Genomic DNA, 22,888 nt, shown 5'->3' with positions numbered 1-22,888 from the left:
TTGATCAATTGAAAATTAATAATTAAAAAAAAATGTGGCCATATTTAAAAAATGTCAACGAATTCCTATATTTAGTTTAATTTGGTGTTTAACAAAAGGGTGCACAGTAACACAGAGGATTTGACACATCGATTAACAGGTGAAGTAGAAAAAGCTTCTAAAACACAAATTAATATTTAAATAAACTATATTTAATATTAACGATATGTTTAATTAAATAACAATAATTGGTATTATTGTGAACCGGTTTGAGGTTCGAGTGAGCTATACCACTTCACCCTGTTTAAAATGGGGGCTGGAAGTTTAGGGCTTATAAATTTCGTGTAAACCTGCAGGTTTATTTAGTATTATATACAATAGAAAGAGGGAAAAAGTTCGCCTGGAGGGGTCAAAAAGTTTTCTTCCAGGACGCTCTGCTGTAAGGCATTTAAACAAAACTTCATTCCAATAAATGAAACTAAACTTACATACTAACTTTTAACGTATATTTTACCGTCTTTAGTGATTAATTTTCATAACAATTATTAAAATCTATCCTTTGCTATTAATATAAATAATGATTTTAATAATTCTAATGAACTAGTACGCCATTAACCTTGGAGCTAAAGTTACGTTCCTGTGCTTCAGTTACACTGACTCACTCCCCCTACAAACCGAAATACAACAATGCTATTAATTGCTGATTGGTTGTAAAATATATGGTAGGTAGGTGGTACCCAGCTAGACGGTACCTTATTAGGTAGGTAGATAATTTCACAATTTTTACTGAAAATCAATATATATACATTTTTCAAGTAGTCTAACTAGTAATTTTGAATTTTAAAGCAGATTGTACCGAGAAGAACCGACAGGAAACTCAGTAGTTACTCTATTCCAACATTTAAAATACAAAGTTATGTTAGTTAAATACAATTATATATCTATGTTTATAATATATCCTGTCTGGAAGTCAATACTCACTTATATGTCAAAGTTCACAATAATCGTTTCTGTAATATTTTCTTAATAATATATGTATATATGTGCCCAGATATTAATCAATCACGCAAATATTATCTAAGTATTAAAAGGCAGTAATTATTTTGAACGCGCATCACGCAAAAATCGTTGAATATTTTGACATAAAATTTGTACCATTTTAGTCAGATTTCTCAGAGAAGGCTTTCGGCTAAACAATAACATCATTACATAGTATTTATTTTTAATAGATAGAGTGATTCAAAAGGAAGGTTTATATGTATAATACATGCACAATATCGTGATTATTTTAGAGGTTTCTAAAGTGATGTCGTAAATAAACACATTTTTGTGCTTACATTGCAAACGTTGATTGAACCCTTCAATATAGATCAAAATAATATACGTCAGTATATACCTTACCTTAAAAAAATCTACAAATAAGTCCGCATTGATATCTGTCTAACCCTTAGGGATAACCCACCATAACCATTTTTTACCCTTTTTACGAGAAATAATGGCTAATGTTCGAAGCGATTTTAAGCAAAACAGCATTAATTCTTATCCAATTAAGTACCTTAAATACATGGTGCATTTAATATAGATCAATATGGCCCTTTACAGGATGTAATTTAAATGAATATTTTCGACGATATTAAAGATTTAAAACGCAGGGTCTAATGACTGAAAAACTGAGAACGTTGTAAGACATTCTGTAGTATATTTAGTATCAGCATTACAACCGTACGAAGTCAGGGCGAGTCGCTAGTACAATATAATTAAAAGTTCAACGTAATAAAATCAAAAGAAAGGCCGGTTCTAATAGGGTTACAGACACGAGTGAAAAAATCCCGTTCAATCGATTTATCGATGTTATCTCAAAACATTGATAAGTTATCAATATATATAAATAAAAGTTAATGTATTTATGTTTGTCCTTCATGGTTTTCTATACTATTCGTGAAAAATTTGTGATTTATTCTGGTTCTGGTTTTGGTATATGGTTCGAGTTTTATTCTAGCGCTGCTCCTTGGAACGTAATATGGCGCTCTATTATTGAAATATCGTATAATAAGTAATATTATTCATTTATATATTTTGGAAGATAAGGAGTGTTAGTGTCTCAAGTGTAAGCCTACTCTGCCCAAAAAAAAAATTGTACGTATGTTTTACAAACAGTATTAAAAAAAAAATCTACTTCTGTTAAGTTAGAGCGATAAGATATAGTTATGTGACAAACAAAACAAATTTAAATATAAATTAATTAATGGTACTTAATATGTTAACGGTACTTGTTATGTTGACGGTTATGTTCTTTTTTTACAGATATGCAAATATTTATATTTCTTCTCTTGCTCGGCTATGGCTGGGCGAGGTTCCTGCCCAACGGGTGTCCAGCCGATTTCAATGTCCACCTCCTACTTCCCCATGAAACCGACTGCACCAAGTTCTACCAGTGCAGCAATGGCAATAAAATTACCATGCAATGCGGAAGAGGAACTGCCTTCGATGTAGAATTACAGGTATTTTTTTTACGTGTATGAGAAAAATAATTACAGTTTAGTTTACAACTTCAGTTGGGGCACCTTTTGTATGAGGAACAAGGGTCAAGTGATAATTTTGTATGGTGACAAATGTTCAAATATTATTTTAGACATGTAATTGGGCTGATGCAGTTGGTTGCAATCAACCAACCCCGTCAACAACGACGACAACGACAAAAACGCCAACGACAACAACAAGGGCGCCGTCGACAACGACAAGGGCGCCATCAACGACGACAGGGGCGCCAACTTCGACAACTACAGCGCGCCCGGGTCGACCCGACGAATGTCCATCAGACTTCGACGTGATCCTAAAACTTCCGCACGAAATTGACTGCGATAAATATTATAATTGCAGCGATGGAGTTAAAATTCTGCTTAAATGTCCGATCGGCAAACATTTCGATATGAAATTGCAGGTAACTTATTCAAAAACATTTGATATAGAATAATTTTAAAATCAAACAGACCCACTAACACGACTACGCATTTTAAATATGGAAAATATATGCTTATTTAGTTATTATTATTTTAATAATGTACTATTTTTAAAATACAAAAGAATAGCAAAGGAGTCACGGTTAATTAGTTAAAGCAAAGTTCATTGGTTGATATTTATTGGAGAAATGAAATCTACAAATTAACGCAATGCCATTGGTTGCTGTTTATGACGCCATTACGCAATAAATATGGCGTCTAATTCGAATGATACAACAGTTTTCGTTAACGGTAACCAATAACAACGTAACTATTGTTTTTTAAATCATCATATAGTTTTTAATAATTAGTTTTGTAATAATTGAAACAAAGTATAAGATTCAGATAAAAGTAAAAAACGAATCTAACGGGTATAATATTTGTCTATTTATGCGAAAATTACCATTACGTAATATATATAAAAAAAAAATACTCATTTTCTCACTTTCCTTTAAATTGTGACATTTAGAAAAAAAAAAAACTATTGTCAACTTTTTTTTTATCATTCGTTTATAGTCTGCGGCTTCTGTTTATGACATAAAAAGTTTGTTAGATATAAGTATTATGAAAGTATTCTATTCGTACTTATCTCATAATTTATTACGCCTATACAGTGGACTGGTTACTGAGGATTATAGTTATCGTTTAGTAATTACACTTTGATTATAACAAGGCAATGCCAATCAATCGGTACGGGAAAAATCATTTTATTGCTGTCATTAAATATATCATTTTTAATCAAGCAATCATTTTGACAATAATTCAAATTTGAAAATTCGAATCAATTTAAAATTTATAATATTATTTGATCCAAAATAAGGCTAAGGCTGCACTGCAAAATGCCGTGTCGAATTTATGATTACTACTTTCGCGCTCTTTTTAAATGGAAAAATAGTATGGTATTTTAATTACTTTTCACTGGGCGGGTTAACTATAGCTATTAAACATGAAATGGTTTCATTTGTTGTTTTTCAGTAAAATACACGAATGATTATAAGTACAAAGTAAAAATATTAAAAAATATATATATTTAATTGATGTAATATTTGATTACCAAAATTTTTAGTGTCATGATTTTTGCACAAAATGCAATGTCGTATATTGTAATCTAATGAGCGTATTTATTAACAAATTTTATATTAATATCTTAAAATTACATTTTCTATACATTCAAAGTCATGATCGTACTGGAAAATATAAAACCCCTCCTAAATATTAATAACTTTGATTGTGTATTCGTACCCCTGATGGTTAAGCCCCTGGCAGCCACCTGACAAGCCCCTGGTGACGCTGGTTATAGACAAAAAAAGATATAATGTGCAAAGATAAAATAAATGACGGTATTCTCGTTTGAATATCTTTCTATCTTTTTGTAATCAATCAACGATACAAATTAAAGATACTGTTTTGTTAAATCTTATCAAAAAAGCAAGGAAATTAATTGTCACGTATTAAACGTTGGCCAGGTGCGTGCCGGACACTCGCAGGGTTCCGTACAATATTGCAAATTGTCAGTAATATTCGTTAGAACCGGATCTATTATACATTCGAGCTATAAGGCAAATTTATTATATGTGTCCCACAAGAAATCGAGTTAAATACTCTTTGAGGCATTCCTTTGCAAAAAATTCAAATCCAATAATGCAGTTACATCCCGTAAGTGTGTAGAGAGGAAAAATGTCCTCTACACTTGTGAACTAAAACGCGTCTAAACAATTCTCTTGAGAATTGACAAAATTATATATTTTATTAGCTCTGTTATAAATATTAATTGTTAATAACCATTAAAGAACAACATCTCACCCCATGAAAGTAGAAGCAATGGAATACATTTAAAAAAAATCACATATTATGGATGTCTACAGTCGGACTAACGGATTCTATCAACGCATACAGTACCCTAATAATATTTATACATCATTGATGTTAACAGATATAAATAACAATGTAATCTTCGAACAAAAACGCCGCACTAATTATTCGGTCCCTTTTAAGTTATCGTCGAAAAATAATATTTATTTCAAATGAGGAAATAATTCGTATAATTGGTTTGATAAGTAATTAATTAATATTTAATATTATTTAACGAGTGTAGAAGTAAAAGATGACATTTGTTTGTCCTCAAAAATTATGATATTTAGATGGCATTGGATCTCTGAGTAAAAGAATTTAACATCCGCTTTCAAAAGGCAATCAAATTACTCTGTTTAACGAATTTATAAATCAGAAACTGTCAGAATATTAATAAGTAACCAATTAATAATGCTTAGAAATAGTTCCTAAGTGTACTTTTGTGTCTAACGAATGTTTTACCTTGGGAGGGGTCGCGGGTTAGCCGTCAATTAAATCTTTTTTTTTTCCTATAAATGTTTAATGTTTAGTCGTGAAAAAGGTGAAATTTAAGTGTATTTAGTTACAAAATTAAACGACAAATAATTTAATTTAATTCATTAAATTGCATACAAGAGTTAGTTAAGTTAACTTTAGCTTAAACAAGGTTTAATCTTGAGGCTCGAGAAGCTTCCAAAAGTTTAAGTAATAGCGCAAACTCCATCAGGAAGTTCGATTTAATTTAATTGAAATTAAATCCATCATAGTTCAAAGGTGCAAATATTGCGTAGAAGCTATTTTACTTAGACGTGTAATATCGGACGAAAAATAACCTTAGGAACTGGTCGTATAGTCGTATAGTCTAAATAAATTTTTGCTGCTGTTATATTTATCTTGTTACTTTCGGTGATCGGGACTCTATAACTGAATTTGATTTCAGTTTTTTTTTTATATTTGGGATGTAGATTATACCAGATTAGTTGGTATGGTTATTTTTTTTTGTTTAAATTTATTTATTTTTTTTTGTTATTAGATGTAGACGGTTTAATAAAGCAAGTTCTCATAAAATCCGTGTATTTATTACATTAGAATAATTGACACATTGTAAACAGATATTAAAAAAAAAAAAAACTATTTTTTTTAAATAAATTAATGTTCGACTATAATGTCAAAAATACTCATGTCTTTGACTCAATACGAATATTAAAAAAAAAAAGAAATTATTCAAAAGTAATTTTCCAGCAATCTTGTCATAACGTTCACTTATCAGGATATTTGTTTTAAATTATTGAAATAGAAAGTTTGCTAAGAAATATCATCAGGAGACGAGGAATTGTTGAGGGGAGGCGAACTGGTCTCAGCAACCTGCGAGGTGAGAGTGTGCAACATCAACGTAATTTAAAAATGACGTTGGTGAGAGTGTGAAACGCTAAATGCATATATTTATGCAAATGTCTGCGCATGTTTTGTCCTGATTTCTTAGCGTGATTTTTTGGTATTACTATAGAGGGTGTTTTTAAAGGATGGTGGGCTTGGATTCGTGTTGTTTTTGAGTAACTAATTTCGTTTTAAATTTTAGGACTGTGACTGGGCACAGAATGTGAACTGTGTAAGTGGTGGAGAAGAAGGGGACAAGGGTGATGCGCTTTTACCGAACGGCTGCCCAGTTGACTTCCATATTCACAAATTACTACCACATGAATCAGATTGCACGAAGTTTTACTACTGCAACTTTGGAAACAAAATTGAGAGGAATTGTCCTGGTGGCACACATTTTAACCCTAAGCTGCAGGTATTTTATACTTTCTATAAATTCTTTTTTCTTTCTTTAAATTCTATTTTTTTTTGGGTTCTTTTGCACGTGGCAAATTTTCACATAACGCAGATATGTATCCTCACTATGTTTTCCTTTGCCTCTGACCACGAGATCCATTATAAAAACGAATTAAGCGTCATATAATTAGAATCGTAGTTATTATACATCATTGTTGTGGATTGGTCCATAAATTTGTATTAACTCAAAACAGATTCCTGATTCTATCCCAACGATCTTCTTTTCTCTTCTCACAGTGATCGACCTCACCTAAATCGTTTGTAGAAGAAGTACACTGATGAACGGTTCTGATTTTATTGGCGGAAAAAGTTAAGACTTTTGGGCAAAAGTTTAGTGGCTAGTTTTTTGGGTTTTCCGTCAATTCTATTAATATTCTATTAGCAGCTCTGGAAGTTGGCATTTAATATTCTCATAATAAAGCGTGTAAACTTTTTCATTTCATTGGATTAATAATCGCACCAAAATTATTTTTCAGGTATGTGATTGGCCAGAATCTGCTGGTTGTGTTAGTGGAGGAGGAGACGGTGGTGGGGATTGGCTACCAAACGGCTGCCCGTCGGATTTCAGTATTCATTGGTTATTACCTCACGAAACGGACTGCGCTAAGTTTTACTATTGTAATTTTGGAGAAAAAGTTGTAAGGAATTGTGCTCCTGGAACTCACTTTGATCCTAAGCTGCAAGTAAGTTCTTTTTATTTTTTTAAATAGTTAGGTTTATGGGCAAATTGGTCGTATGATAGTATGTGGTCATCGCCACTGTGATAAACATTACCCATTTCATACATCGCCAATGCGCCAAGCCAAACCTTGGAAACCAAGATATTATGTCCTCAGTTTTAACTGGAACACAAAAATACGAAGTATTTCTAATTGGCGGCACAATATGTATTGAGTGGTTTAGTGCAATTTAAATTAAAGATGACACAGTTTTTTTATTGTTCAACTAGAGGCGTTGTACTAATTTAAAGACTAGTCTCCATTTATAATCTCATATCCTGAAATTAATGTTCTTTATATCGTGTACCAGAATTTTCTCATTGGCAATATCAGGAAACATGTATCTTTAATGATTTGGTTAACAGACTATCGTTACTTTTTTTTTAATTTAATTTATTTTTCCACCACCTGATGTGTACCTGAAATGGTCACCATCGCCATAGACATTGGCGCTGTTAGAAATATTAACCATCCCTAACTTCGCTAATGCGCCACCAACCTTGGGAACTAAGACGTTATGTCCCTTGTGCCTGGAATTACACTGGCTCACTCAAATTTCAAATCGGAACACAATACTGAGTACTGTTGTTTGACGGTAGAATATCTGATGAGTAGGTGGTACTTAAACAGATGGGCTTTACCACCAAGAAAGGATATAGGGCTCGTCCGGGTTTTCATTATTTATTTTACTTCATCAGTCGTAAATTCCAAAAACGCTATTATAACTGACTTTTATTTATATAAATTTCCAATCACACTCTGAAATTCTAAAATTTATAAAAAAAAATATTGATGTCCTTCCAAAAACCTTTATACCTCCATGGAAATAAATTGAAGATAAACCCTTAAGGTATAAATAAAACGTAATCCATATACCTACCTTATACTGCACATACATTATACAAGATACTCCTGTGCAAAATTTCATAATTTTTATATTATAATTATTTATTTTAAGGTTTGCAATTGGCCAAATGCTGTTAATTGCACTTCAATAGAAACAACAACAAGGCCGGGTACAACAGATCCATCAGCTGGAACGACAACAGAATACATTCCAACGACTACTAGAGAAACTACAGAGCCATCTGTAGAAACGACCACAGAGTACATTCCAACGACTACTAGAGAAACTACAGAGCCATCTGTAGAAACGACCACAGAGTACATTCCAACGACTACTAGAGAAACTACAGAGCCCTCAGTAGAAACGACCACAGAGACCATTTCATCGACTACTAGAGAAACTACAGAGCCCTCAGTAGAAACAACCACAGAGTACATTCCAACGACTACTAGAGAAACTACAGAGCCCTCAGTAGAAACGACCACAGAGACCATTTCATCGACTACTAGAGAAACTACAGAGCCATCTGTAGAAACGACTACAGAGTACATTCCAACGACTACTAGAGAAACTACAGAGGCCTCAGTAGAAACGACTACAGAGTACATTCCAACGACTACTAGAGAAACTACAGAGCCCTCAGTAGAAACGACTACAGAGTACATTCCAACGACTACTAGGGAAACTACAGAGCCATCTGTAGAAACGACCACAGAGTACATTCCAACAACTGTAAAAGAAACTACAGAGCCCCCAGTAGAAACGACAACAGAGTACATTCCAACGACTACTAGAGAAACTACAGAGCCATCTGTAGAAACGACCACAGAGTACATTCCAACGACTACTAGGGAAACTACAGAGCCATCTGTAGAAACGACCACAGAGTACATTCCAACGACTACTAGAGAAACTACAGAGCCCTCAGTAGAAACGACCACAGAGACCATTTCATCGACTACTAGAGAAACTACAGAGCCCTCAGTAGAAACGACCACAGAGTACATTCCAACGACTACTAAAGAAACTACAGAGCCCTCAGTAGAAACGACCACAGAGACCATTTCATCGACTACTAGAGAAACTACAGAGCCATCTGTAGAAACGACTACAGAGTACATTCCAACGACTACTAAAGAAACTACAGAACCCTCAGTAGAAACGACCACAGAGTACATTCCAACGACTACTAGAGAAACTACAGAACCCTCAGTAGAAACGACCACAGAGTACATTCCAACGACTACTAGAGAAACAACAGAGCCATCTGTAGAAACGACTACAGAGTACATTCCAACGACAACTAGAGAAACTACAGAGCCATCTGTAGAAACGACCACAGAGTACATTCCAACGACTACTAGAGAAACTACAGAGCCATCTGTAGAAACGACCACAGAGTACATTCCAACGACTACTAGAGAAACTACAGAGCCATCTGTAGAAACGACTACAGAGTACATTCCAACGACTACTAGAGAAACTACAGAGCCCTCAGTAGAAACGACCACAGAGTACATTCCAACGACTACTAGAGAAACTACAGAGCCCTCAGTAGAAACGACTACAGAGTACATTCCAACTACTACTAGCGAAATTACACATCCATCTGTAGAAACGACCACAGAGTACATTCCAACGACTATTAAAGAAATTACAGAACCAACTACAGAAACAACAACAGAATACATTCCAACTTCGTCTCAAGAAACTACAAAGGCTCCTGTGGAAACTACGACGGAAGATGTGGCGACTACAACGGAAACAGTTCAAACAACTACACCGATTGATATAGAATGTCCACCTGGAAATCTTGGTCTAGTGCCCCATCCTGATTATTGTGACGCATATTACATCTGTGTTATCGGCAAGCCGACACTAATGTGGTGTAGTAAGGGATATGAATTCGATCCAGAGAGAAACGTGAGTTTATATTTCAAGTTTATTATATTCTCCATTCATTCCCAAACATAATAATTAAGATTTTATATCTCATGCTAATCTACTTCTACTGGCTTACTTCAGCTTTCGAATAGACCCAAATCAATTCAAAGTACTGATGGTCGGCTTTAGAAAAATAAACATTACCAGTTAAAACATTAAAAAAATATTTCGTTGCTATTTCTATACAAAGTGAAACATTAGTGTGAACAATAGCTCGCCTGGTCACCCAAATTTTCAATGTCTTACTTCTGGGCGAAACCGATTTTTTTTTTAAAAAGATTTGAATTTATACCATCGATTTTGACCTGATGAATGTTTCTGTTCTACTGAGTACACGCACATTTGAACACACGGAAATATAATGGCGTTTGCACGAACTTAAAATCAGATCTGGACAAGTACCACGTAATTACCTAGGTACTCAGCCTTATCGTCTCAATATTAATGAATATTTATTTTAATATTACAGTTTTGCGTTGAAATATCAGAAAATGGTTGTTTCGCCTCACAAGGTAAATGGACTCCAACAGTACCGGACCAGTCAACAACGGAAACGACACTTACGACAGACAACTACGGTAGTACAACAGAATCCGATGAAACTACTCCGAGAGAAACGACGGCACTACCTGAAGAGACAACGACAGAGTATATTCGAACAACCCCATCAGAGACAACAACAACAGTTCAAGAAACTACAACCGAACAAGAAACTACAGCGCCTCCTGTTGAAACTACTACAACACGTGAAATTACTGAACCCACAGTAGAAACTACAACTAATCAAATAACAACAGAATCTGACTCTGACCCAACGACAATTGCTATAGAAACGACAACAAATAATTTGGGACCTACAACAGAGTCAGATACGGATAAAACAACAATTGCTGTTGATCCTACAACAGAAAATTTAGCAACTACAACAGAATCCATTGACACAACTACACCGATTAATATAGAATGTCCACCTGGAGATATTGGCTTTGTGCCCCATCCTGATCATTGTGACGCATATTACGTCTGTGTTATGGGCAATCCGACACTAATTTGGTGTAGTGAGGGATATGAATTCGATCCAGAGAGAAACGTGAGTTTATGTTTCAAGTTTATTGTACTCTCTATTCATTCCCAAATATAATAATTAAGATTTAATACCACATGTGAATCTACTTCTATTGGCTTACTTCATCTTTCCATCCTCCTGCCCTTATCCCAATTTTACTTGGGGTCGGCGCAGCATGTCTTCTTCTTCCATACTTCTCTGTCAGACGTCATCTCACAAGTAACATTCTTTCTAACCATATCGTCTTTCACACAATCCATCCATCGTTTCTTGGGTCGTCCCCTACCTCTATATCCATCCACATCCATACTCAAAACCTTTCTCACAACATAGTCCTCATTCCTCCGCATAACATGCCCATACCAAGATAGCCGGTTTCCAGATAGCTTCTCGGTTACCGGTGCCACTTTCAAACTTCCTCTTATGTACTCATTCCTTACTCTATCCATTCGCGTAACACCACACATTGCTCTCAGCATTCTCATCTCCGCGACATGCAATTGTCTTTCAGTCATCCCTTTTATAGCCCAACTCTCTGATCCATATAGAATAGCAGGTCTGATCATGGTCTTATAGATCTTCCCCTTAAGTCTAAGGGGAATACGGGGGTCACAAATTGTTCCCGTAACCTGCCGCCATTTCATCCACCCTGTGTTAATACTGTGCTTTACCGTTCGATCTATTTCGCCATCGCCTTGAATGAGTGAACCGAGATACCGGAAGTCGGAGCAGACTGGAAGGGCTACGCCATCAAGCGCTATGGCTTCAGGACCGGAGAGACCGCCGAAATCGCAGAACATGTATTCAGTCTTCGTTCTACTGATTTTCAAGCCAACATTCTCCAGTTTCTGTTGCCAATCTTCCAGTCTGTTCTGGATCTCAGGTCCATCTTCACCAACCAATACAATGTCGTCGGCAAAAAGCATGCACCAGGGTGCCTCCTCCTGTATGTTCACCGTTAGAGCGTCTATAATCAGCAGGAAGAGGTAAGGACTTAGAGCCGACCCTTGGTGCAACCCTACAGCCATACTGAACTGGTCGGTGTTGCCGGCAGACGATCGGACGTAGGTACAGGATCCCGTGTACATAGCACGGACTAACTCCACATACTTCCCAGGCAAACCTTTCTCTTTCAATGCCCACCATAACACTTCACGAGGCACCCTATCATAGGCTTTCTCGAGATCAATGAATACCATGTGCAGATTCTTGTGAGCACGTCTGTACTTCTCGCACAATTGGCGGAGTGCAAAAATAGCGTCCATTGTCCCTCGACCTGACATAAACCCAAACTGATTTTGGGCAATTTCACTCTCTTCTCGCAATCTTCTCTCTATTACCTTCTCCCATATTTTCATAGTATGTGACATGAGCTTTATCCCTCTATAGTTGTTGCAATCCTGTATATCCCCTTTATTTTTGAAGATGGGCACTAGCGAACTACTGCACCATTCTTGAGGAATGGTTTCTTCATGCAACAACTTATTGAAGAATAAAGTCAACCACATACATCCGTCAGTCTTTAACACCTTCCATACTTCAACTGGTATGTCATCTGGACCCAAAGCCTTCCCATTTTTCATACTTTTGACTGCTGTCATTATCTCATCCATGCTTATTTCTCTTACTAATCCCTTATTTACTTGTGCCTCTTGGAGAATACCATTCCAGTCATTCTCTTCATTCATAAGCTTTTCAAAATAAATCTTCCATCGCTCTTTTATTTCCTCATCTCTACATAACACCTTACCAGCCTCATCTTTCATGCATTTGATATGTGTTATATCTCTCGATCGTCTTTCTCTCTCTTTCGTAATTCGGTAGAGTTCCTTCTGGCCTCTAGGGCTGTCCAGTGGCTTACTTAATCTTTATTTTTAAATTACAGGCTTGCGTTGAAATATCGGAAAATGGTTGTTTCGCATCGCAAGGTAAATGGACTCCAACGGTACCGGACCTGTCAACAACAGAAACGACACTTACGACTGATAAATACGGTAGTACAACAGAATCCGATGATTCTACTCCGAGAGAAACGACGGTACTACCTGAAGAGACAACGACAGAGTATATTCGAACAACCCCATCAGAGACAACAACATCAGTTCAAGAAACTACAACCGAACAAGAAACTACAGCGCCTCCTGTTGAAACTACAACAACACGTGAAATTACTGAACCCACAGTAGAAACTACAACTAATCAAATAACAACAGAATCTGACTCTGACCCAACGACAATTGCTATAGAAACGACAACAAATAATTTGGCACCTACAACAGAGTCAGATACGGATAAAACAACAATTGCTGTTGATCCTACAACAGAAAATTTAGCAACTACAACAGAATCCATTGACACAACTACACCGATTAATATAGAATGTCCACCTGGAGATATTGGCTTTGTGCCCCATCCTGATCATTGTGACGCATATTACGTCTGCGTTATGGGCAATCCGACACTAATTTGGTGTAGTGAGGGATATGAGTTCGATCCAGAGAGAAACGTGAGTTTATGTTTCAAGTTTATTGTACTCTCCATTCATTCTCAAACATAATAATTAAGATTTTATACCACATGTGAATCTACTTCTACTGGCTCACTTCATCTTTAATTTTATATTACAGGCTTGCGTTGAAATATCGGAAAATGGTTGTTTCGCCTCTCAAGGTAAATGGACTCCAACCGTACCGGACCAGTCAACAACAGAAACGACACTTACGACAGACAACTACGGTAGTACAACAGAATCCGATGAAACTACTCCGAGAGAAACGACGGCACTACCTCAAGAGACAACGACAGAGTATATTCGAACAACCCCATCAGAGACAACAACATCAGTTCAAGAAACTACAACCGAACAAGAAACTACAGCGCCTCCTGTTGAAACTACTACAACACGTGAAATTACTGAACCCACAGTAGAAACTACAACTAATCAAATAACAACAGAATCTGACTCTGACCCAACGACAATTGCTATAGAAACGACAACAAATAATTTGGGACCTACAACAGAGTCAGATACGGATAAAACAACAATTGCTGTTGATCCTACAACAGAAAATTTAGCAACTACAACAGAATCCATTGACACAACTACACCGATTAATATAGAATGTCCACCTGGAGATATTGGCTTTGTGCCCCATCCTGATCATTGTGACGCATATTACGTCTGCGTTATGGGCAATCCGACACTAATTTGGTGTAGTGAGGGATATGAGTTCGATCCAGAGAGAAACGTGAGTTTATGTTTCAAGTTTATTGCACTCTACATTCATTCCCAAACATAATAATTAAGATTTTATACCACCTGTGAATCTACTTCTACTGGCTCACTTCATCTTTAATTTTATATTACAGGCTTGCGTTGAAATATCGGAAAATGGTTGTTTCGCCTCTCAAGGTAAATGGACTCCAACCGTACCGGACCAGTCAACAACAGAAACGACACTTACGACTGATAACTACGGTAGTACAACAGAATCCGATGACACTACTCCGAGAGAAACGACGGCACTACCTGAAGAGACAACGACAGAGTATATTCGAACAACCCCATCAGAGACAACAACAACAGTTCAAGAAACTACAACCGAACAAGAAACTACAGCGCCTCCTGTTGAAACTACTACAACACGTGAAATTACTGAACCCACAGTAGAAACTACAACTAATCAAATAACAACAGAATCTGACTCTGACCCAACGACCATTGCTATAGAAACGACAACAAATAATTTGGGACCTACAACAGAGTCAGATACGGATAAAACAACAATTGCTGTTGATTCTACAACAGAAAATTTAGCAACTACAACAGAATCCATTGACACAACTACACCGATTAATATAGAATGTCCACCTGGAGATATTGGCTTTGTGCCCCATCCTGATCATTGTGACGCATATTACGTCTGCGTTATGGGCAATCCGACACTAATTTGGTGTAGTGAGGGATATGAGTTCGATCCAGAGAGAAACGTGAGTTTATGTTTCAAGTTTATTGTACTCTCCATTCATTCCCAAACATAATAATTAAGATTTAATACCACATGTGAATCTACTTCTATTGGCTTACTTCATCTTTCCATCCTCCTGCCCTTATCCCAATTTTACTTGGGGTCGGCGCAGCATGTCTTCTTCTTCCATACTTCTCTGTCAGACGTCATCTCACAAGTAACATTCTTTCTAACCATATCGTCTTTCACACAATCCATCCATCGTTTCTTGGGTCGTCCCCTACCTCTATATCCATCCACATCCATACTCAAAACCTTTCTCACAACATGGTCCTCATTCCTCCGCATAACATGCCCATACCAAGACAGCCGGTTTCCAGATAGCTTCTCGGTTACCGGTACCACTTTCAAACTTCCTCTTATGTACTCATTCCTTACTCTATCCATTCGCGTAACACCACACATTGCTCTCAGCATTCTCATCTCCGCGACATGCAATTGTCTTTCAGTCATCCCTTTTATAGCCCAACACTCTGATCCATATAGAATAGCAGGTCTGATCATGGTCTTATAGATCTTCCCCTTAAGTCTAAGGGGAATACGGGGGTCACAAATTGTTCCCGTAACCTGCCGCCATTTCATCCACCCTGTGTTAATACTGTGCTTTACCGTTCGATCTATTTCGCCATCGCCTTGAATGAGTGAACCGAGATACCGGAAGTCGGAGCAGACTGGAAGGGCTACGCCATCAAGCGCTATGGCTTCAGGACCGGAGAGACCGCCGAAATCGCAGAACATGTATTCAGTCTTCGTTCTACTGATTTTCAAGCCAACATTCTCCAGTTTCTGTTGCCAATCTTCCAGTCTGTTCTGGATCTCAGGTCCATCTTCACCAACCAATACAATGTCGTCGGCAAAAAGCATGCACCAGGATGCCTCCTCCTGTATGTTCACCGTTAGAGCGTCTATAATCAGCAGGAAGAGGTAAGGACTTAGAGCCGACCCTTGGTGCAACCCTACAGCCACACTGAACTGGTCGGTGTTGCCGGCAGACGATCGGACGTAGGTACAGGATCCCGTGTACATAGCACGGACTAACTCCACATACTTCCCAGGCAAACCTTTCTCTTTCAATGCCCACCATAACACTTCACGAGGCACCCTATCATAGGCTTTCTCGAGATCAATGAATACCATGTGCAGATTCTTGTGAGCACGTCTGTACTTCTCGCACAATTGGCGGAGTGCAAAAATAGCGTCCATTGTCCCTCGACCTGACATAAACCCAAACTGATTTTGGGCAATTTCACTCTCTTCTCGCAATCTTCTCTCTATTACCTTCTCCCATATTTTCATAGTATGTGACATGAGCTTTATCCCTCTATAGTTGTTGCAATCCTGTATATCCCCTTTATTTTTGAAGATGGGCACTAGCGAACTACTGCACCATTCTTGAGGAATGGTTTCTTCATGCAACAACTTATTGAAGAATAAAGTCAACCACATACATCCGTCAGTCTTTAACACCTTCCATACTTCAACTGGTATGTCATCTGGACCCAAAGCCTTCCCATTTTTCATACTTTTGACTGCTGTCATTATCTCATCCATGCTTATTTCTCTTACTAATCCCTTATTTACTTGTGCCTCTTGGAGAATACCATTCCAGTCATTCTCTTCATTCATAAGCTTTTCAAAATAAATCTTCCATCGCTCTTTTATTTCCTCATCTCTACATAACACCTTACCAGCCTCATCTTTCATGCATTTGATATGTGTTATATCTCTCGATCGTCTTTCTCTCTCTTTCGTAATTCGGTAGAGTTCCTTCTGGCCTCTAGGGCTGTCCAGTGGCTTACTTAATCTTTATTTTTAAATTACAGGCTTGCGTTGAAATATCGGAAAATGGTTGTTTCGCATCGCAAGGTAAATGGACTCCAACGGTACCGGACCTGTCAACAACAGAAACGACACTTACGACTGATAAATACGGTAGTACAACAGAATCCGATGATTCTACTCCGAGAGAAACGACGGTACTACCTGAAGAGACAACGACAGAGTATATTCGAACAACCCCATCAGAGACAACAACAACAGTTCAAGAAATTACAACCGAACAAGAAACTACAGCGCCTCCTGTTGAAACTACTACAACACGTGAAATTACTGAACCCACAGTAGAAACTACAACTAATCAAATAACAACAGAATCTGACTCTGACCCAACGACAATTGCTATAGAAACGACAACAAATAATTTGGGACCTACAACAGAGTCAGATACGGATAAAACAACAATTGCTGTTGATCCTACAACAGAAAATTTAGCAACTACAACAGAATCCATTGACACAACTACACCGATTAATATAGAATGTCCACCTGGAGATATTGGCTTTGTGCCCCATCCTGATCATTGTGACGCATATTACGTTTGCGTTATGGGCAATCCGACACTAATTTGGTGTAGTGAGGGATATGAGTTCGATCCAGAGAGAAACGTGAGTTTATGTTTCAAGTTTATTGTACTCTCCATTCATTCCCAAACATAATAATTAAGATTTTATACCACCTGTGAATCTACTTCTACTGGCTCACTTCATCTTTAATTTTATATTACAGGCTTGCGTTGAAATATCGGAAAATGGTTGTTTCGCCTCGCAAGGTAAATGGACTCCAACCGTACCGGACCAGTCAACAACAGAAACCACACTTACGACTGATAACTACGGTAGTACAACAGAATCCGATGAAACTACTCCGAGAGAAACGACGGCACTACCTGAAGAGACAACGACAGAGTATATTCGAACAACCCCATCAGAGACAACAACAACAGTTCAAGAAACTACAACCGAACAAGAAACTACAGCGCCTCCTGTTGAAACTACTACAACACGTGAAATTACTGAACCCACAGTAGAAACTACAACTAATCAAATAACAACAGAATCTGACTCTGACCCAACGACAATTGCTATAGAAACGACAACAAATAATTTGGCACCTACAACAGAGTCAGATACGGATAAAACAACAATTGCTGTTGATCCTACAACAGAAAATTTAGCAACTACAACAGAATCCATTGACACAACTACACCGATTAATATAGAATGTCCACCTGGAGATATTGGCTTTGTGCCCCATCCTGATCATTGTGACGCATATTACGTCTGCGTTATGGGCAATCCGACACTAATTTGGTGTAGTGAGGGATATGAGTTCGATCCAGAGAGAAACGTGAGTTTATGTTTCAAGTTTAGTATACTCTCCATTCATTCCCAAACATAATACTTAATTAAGATTTTATACCACATGTGAATCTACTTGATCAATCAATCAATGTTTGGCTTTATTTTTGTGAGCAATAACCGCAAATACCCCGCTCTGTTATGTGTAATTTGCTCCTTTTTTTGTTAAGAGGTTTGTAACGGCACTAAAACTCCTTTCGACAAGGTATGACTAGGGAAAAGATATTAGAATTTCCTTGCAATTTCCCATAGTCCAGGATATTTTCGGGTATTTCTGCTTGCATCCAAAATGTTCGGTAGCCTTTTTTTAATTTCACCTTCAGCTTCTCATTGGTGCTTAGCTTGAGCAGCTCCTCTTGTAATACAACGCTGGCCACTTCCGATTCATCAAATGGATTTATGATCCATGGTGGTATATCCATCGTCAGCATATCTTCAAACCTGGTTTTGAAGTCATCATGCAAGGCACTTAAATGTTGACTGTAGGTATGGATATCTTCATCAATACATTCTACCTGCGACAAGTTTGGAAATTGAGAGAATTCGCGCCGACTAATGTTTTGTTTCATAAATTTCAATTTCCAAAGAAAAGCCGAAATTATCCCCTTTGTTTTTATTAAATTCAGGCTGAAACCTTGTAACTGCAAGTTAATATCATTCACTTTTTTAGGCAAATATGCAATGTCTGTCTTGAATTTGATCAAGTTTTCTTTTAAATCTGGTTCTATACTTTCTAGGAACTAGAATACGGAATCGAAAACAGAGTCGAATCTCGTTAAGCATGTACCTTTCGACAACCAGCGTATTTCAGTATGTAAGAGCAGTCGTTGGAAGTCTTCATCATTTTCGTCGCACAATTGAGCAAATAAACGCGTATTCATGCATTGCTTCTGATTTTGTTGACAGCTTTTATTTCAAAATGAAGAGATTGGTTCAACCTGTCGCTTAAATGTTTTGCCACAAGATGTTGTCGGTGGATTACGCAATGAATAGCTGTAAGTCCTGGTATAATTCTTTTGAGATGACTTATAAGCCCACGATATCGCCCGACCATTGCAGGAGCTCCGTCTTCTACCACTGAAATAATGTTTGTAAATGAAATCGATTTTTCCGTAAAAAAATTACTCAGGACATTAAATATTGATTCGCCTTTAGTGTCAGTCTCCAAAGTTCTGGCAAATAGCAATTATTCGTGAATTTCTTCCTCCATAATAAATCGGACATATGCCAATAATAATGCTGCATTACCGGGTAACGTTGACTCGTCCAGTTGTATAGAAAAATGAGTTTTTTGCAGGTGATGGCACAAAAACTTTCGATATCAGAGCTCATTTCATCAATGCGTTGTTGTACAGTATTGTTACTTAATGGAATTCTTTTTAGTACGTCAAATGGACATTTGTGCAAAACAGTTTTTAAAGCCTCTTCAACAGCGGGTAAAATTAATTGTTCTACGATAGTGTGCGGTTTTCCAGATTTTGCTATAAAAAATATTTTAAGATGCAAGCCATCATTGTTACTTTGAGATGTTTAAGCGAACATACTGTTCATGGTGGGTCTCTTTTCATATATTTTTTTCAATGTTTGAAAATATTCTAAATCTTTACTTATTTTATCAGTATGACACCTTTTTAGATGATCTTCGAGCTTTGATGGTTTCATAGAGTCATTGCTCAAAACTTTGTTGCATAATAGGCACATGGGCAATTGTTTGTCTGCCTCTGATGGAACAAAACCATATTTCAAATAATCGACACTATATTGTCGAAATTTTTTCTTTGCTGTAGCCATGTCTCGTATCAGTTACCTTATCTGGTAAAAAAAAAAGTTTTAGTAACCAAGTTTTTTTCTGAATATACGTATCACACCGCAGCCTTTGTCAGCACGCGGAAATAGAATTACGTCTTGTAAAGGGACCAACTAATAAGCCGCTAAGACAAATACAGACGTTTTCACAAAACGGTATCAATTTTAAAGTACCTAATTTACCACTAATTTTTAATAGTACAAATAAAAATTGGTGTACTCAGTATCGAATACTGATCATATTTGTGTAGGAAAAAATAAAAGTCGAAATCCCAAAATTGTCCATAAAAACGATAACTAACATTTCATCGAATCAATGAGTTCACGCGCTCCGTATATTTGCGTATATTTTGTTTGCGGCTTCATTGTTAAAACGTCACAAGCTGGCATCGAAGCTCAAGCCCCGCCCTTTTCCCGTCACCCGCGCACCGGTCGCTCTTTCCGAAAAGGAATAGTTTTGATAAAATAGTTACATCAAAATGAATTTTAAATGATTGTGAAATTACTGTTTTATAAAATTAGTAGTTATTATTGATTAATTACATTTAATTAATTACAAAATTAATTGCTCTGCAATATTGCTTATTCGGCCTTTTTGGAGAGGTGTGGCTTCTCTCGTGTCTTCAAATCGAAAGAGGACAATTAAAATATCTGTAAGTTACTAAGTTACCTATCTATACAAGCAGTTGTGATCGACCGACTAGTACACGTAAACAAAATATCTAAGTACTATAACAAAAAAAAGGTAGGTACTTACTTATCTCCGGCATTAGCAAACACTGATATAAATTTTCTCACACCTTATTTTCGAAATTCCGGTTACAAATAAATGAGATTGCCTTTGGCATCAAGTATTTATAGTGGCGATCAAGTTCATGTCTGAACAAGCATTAAGCATTGTCGGGCGGATAGCGCTTTGCAAGTCTGCACACGAAATTGTAAGTAATATCTAATAAACAAGTTTGGACAAGTAACAGTCGCTTGCCTTACTTAGTTAGGTACTTAAAACAATGTAGGTAAGCTCTTTTAAAAACTATGCTTACATTTTTCCTCTTTACTATCAAAAGCAGATAAATTTTCGTGGACCCCCATTAACATCTTATGGACCCCTATTTTTTATTCACGCCTACGTAGACCCCCAGCAAGTCTCCCGTGGATCCCTGGGGGTCCACCTGGACCACTTTGGGAATCACTGCTCTAGATACTGATTCTTGTAATCTCTATATTTATGAATATTTATTTTTATATTACAGGCCTGCGTTGAAATATCAGAAAACGGTTGTTTCGCCTCGCAAGGTAAATGGACTCCAACAGTTCCAGACCAGTCAACAACAGAAACGACACTTACGACTGATAACTACGGTAGTACAACAGAATCCGATGAAACTACTCCGAGAGAAACGACGGCACTACCTGAAGAGACAACGACAGAGTATATTCGAACAACCCCATCAGAGACAACAACAACAGTTCAAGAAACTACAACCGAACAAGAAACTACAGCGCCTCCTGTTGAAACTACTACAACACGTGAAATTACTGAACCCACAGTAGAAACTACAACTAATCAAATAACAACAGAATCTGACTATGACCCAACGACCATTGCTATAGAAACGACAACAAATAATTTGGGACCTACAACAGAGTCAGATACGGATAAAACAACAATTGCTGTTGATTCTACAACAGAAAATTTAGCAACTACAACAGAATCCATTGACACAACTACACCGATTAATATAGAATGTCCACCTGGAGATATTGGCTTTGTGCCCCATCCCGATCATTGTGACGCATATTACGTCTGCGTTATGGGCAATCCGACACTAATTTGGTGTAGTGAGGGATATGAATTCGATCCAGAGAGAAACGTGAGTTTATGTTTCAACTTTAGTATACTCTCAATTCATTCCCAAACATAATAATTAAGATTTAATACCACATGTGAATCTACTTCTATTGGCTTACTTCATCTTTCCATCCTCCTGCCCTTATCCCAATTTTACTTGGGGTCGGCGCAGCATGTCTTCTTCTTCCATACTTCTCTGTCAGACGTCATCTCACAAGTAACATTCTTTCTAACCATATCGTCTTTCACACAATCCATCCATCGTTTCTTGGGTCGTCCCCTACCTCTATATCCATCCACATCCATACTCAAAACCTTTCTCACAACATGGTCCTCATTCCTCCGCATAACATGCCCATACCAAGACAGCCGGTTTCCAGATAGCTTCTCGGTTACCGGTACCACTTTCAAACTTCCTCTTATGTACTCATTCCTTACTCTATCCATTCGCGTAACACCACACATTGCTCTCAGCATTCTCATCTCCGCGACATGCAATTGTCTTTCAGTCATCCCTTTTATAGCCCAACACTCTGATCCATATAGAATAGCAGGTCTGATCATGGTCTTATAGATCTTCCCCTTAAGTCTAAGGGGAATACGGGGGTCACAAATTGTTCCCGTAACCTGCCGCCATTTCATCCACCCTGTGTTAATACTGTGCTTTACCGTTCGATCTATTTCGCCATCGCCTTGAATGAGTGAACCGAGATACCGGAAGTCGGAGCAGACTGGAAGGGCTACGCCATCAAGCGCTATGGCTTCAGGACCGGAGAGACCGCCGAAAT

The 22,888-nt window shown here is 37.3% G+C and overlaps 1 protein-coding gene across 1 annotated transcript in view; it reads left to right on the top strand.

The window, feature by feature from the left end:
- Window positions 1-22,888, top strand: part of LOC125074121 (mucin-12-like) — a 55,537-nt gene that overhangs the window by 10,704 nt on the left and 21,945 nt on the right. Inside the window, exons 2-12 of the mRNA XM_047685348.1 lie at window positions 2,284-2,480; window positions 2,612-2,920; window positions 6,388-6,600; window positions 7,118-7,324; window positions 8,319-10,130; window positions 10,621-11,241; window positions 13,845-14,465; window positions 14,587-15,207; window positions 17,069-17,689; window positions 17,811-18,431; window positions 21,502-22,122. Coding sequence (XP_047541304.1) covers window positions 2,284-2,480; window positions 2,612-2,920; window positions 6,388-6,600; window positions 7,118-7,324; window positions 8,319-10,130; window positions 10,621-11,241; window positions 13,845-14,465; window positions 14,587-15,207; window positions 17,069-17,689; window positions 17,811-18,431; window positions 21,502-22,122 — 6,464 coding nt within the window. The remainder of the gene's footprint in view (window positions 1-2,283; window positions 2,481-2,611; window positions 2,921-6,387; window positions 6,601-7,117; window positions 7,325-8,318; window positions 10,131-10,620; window positions 11,242-13,844; window positions 14,466-14,586; window positions 15,208-17,068; window positions 17,690-17,810; window positions 18,432-21,501; window positions 22,123-22,888) is intronic.

Source organism: Vanessa atalanta, chromosome 27 (genome assembly GCF_905147765.1).
Source record: "Vanessa atalanta chromosome 27, ilVanAtal1.2, whole genome shotgun sequence".
Lineage (NCBI taxonomy): Eukaryota > Metazoa > Arthropoda > Insecta > Lepidoptera > Nymphalidae > Vanessa > Vanessa atalanta.
Note: the sequence above shows the minus strand (reverse complement) of the source record. Positions and strands in the feature narration are given on the sequence as shown.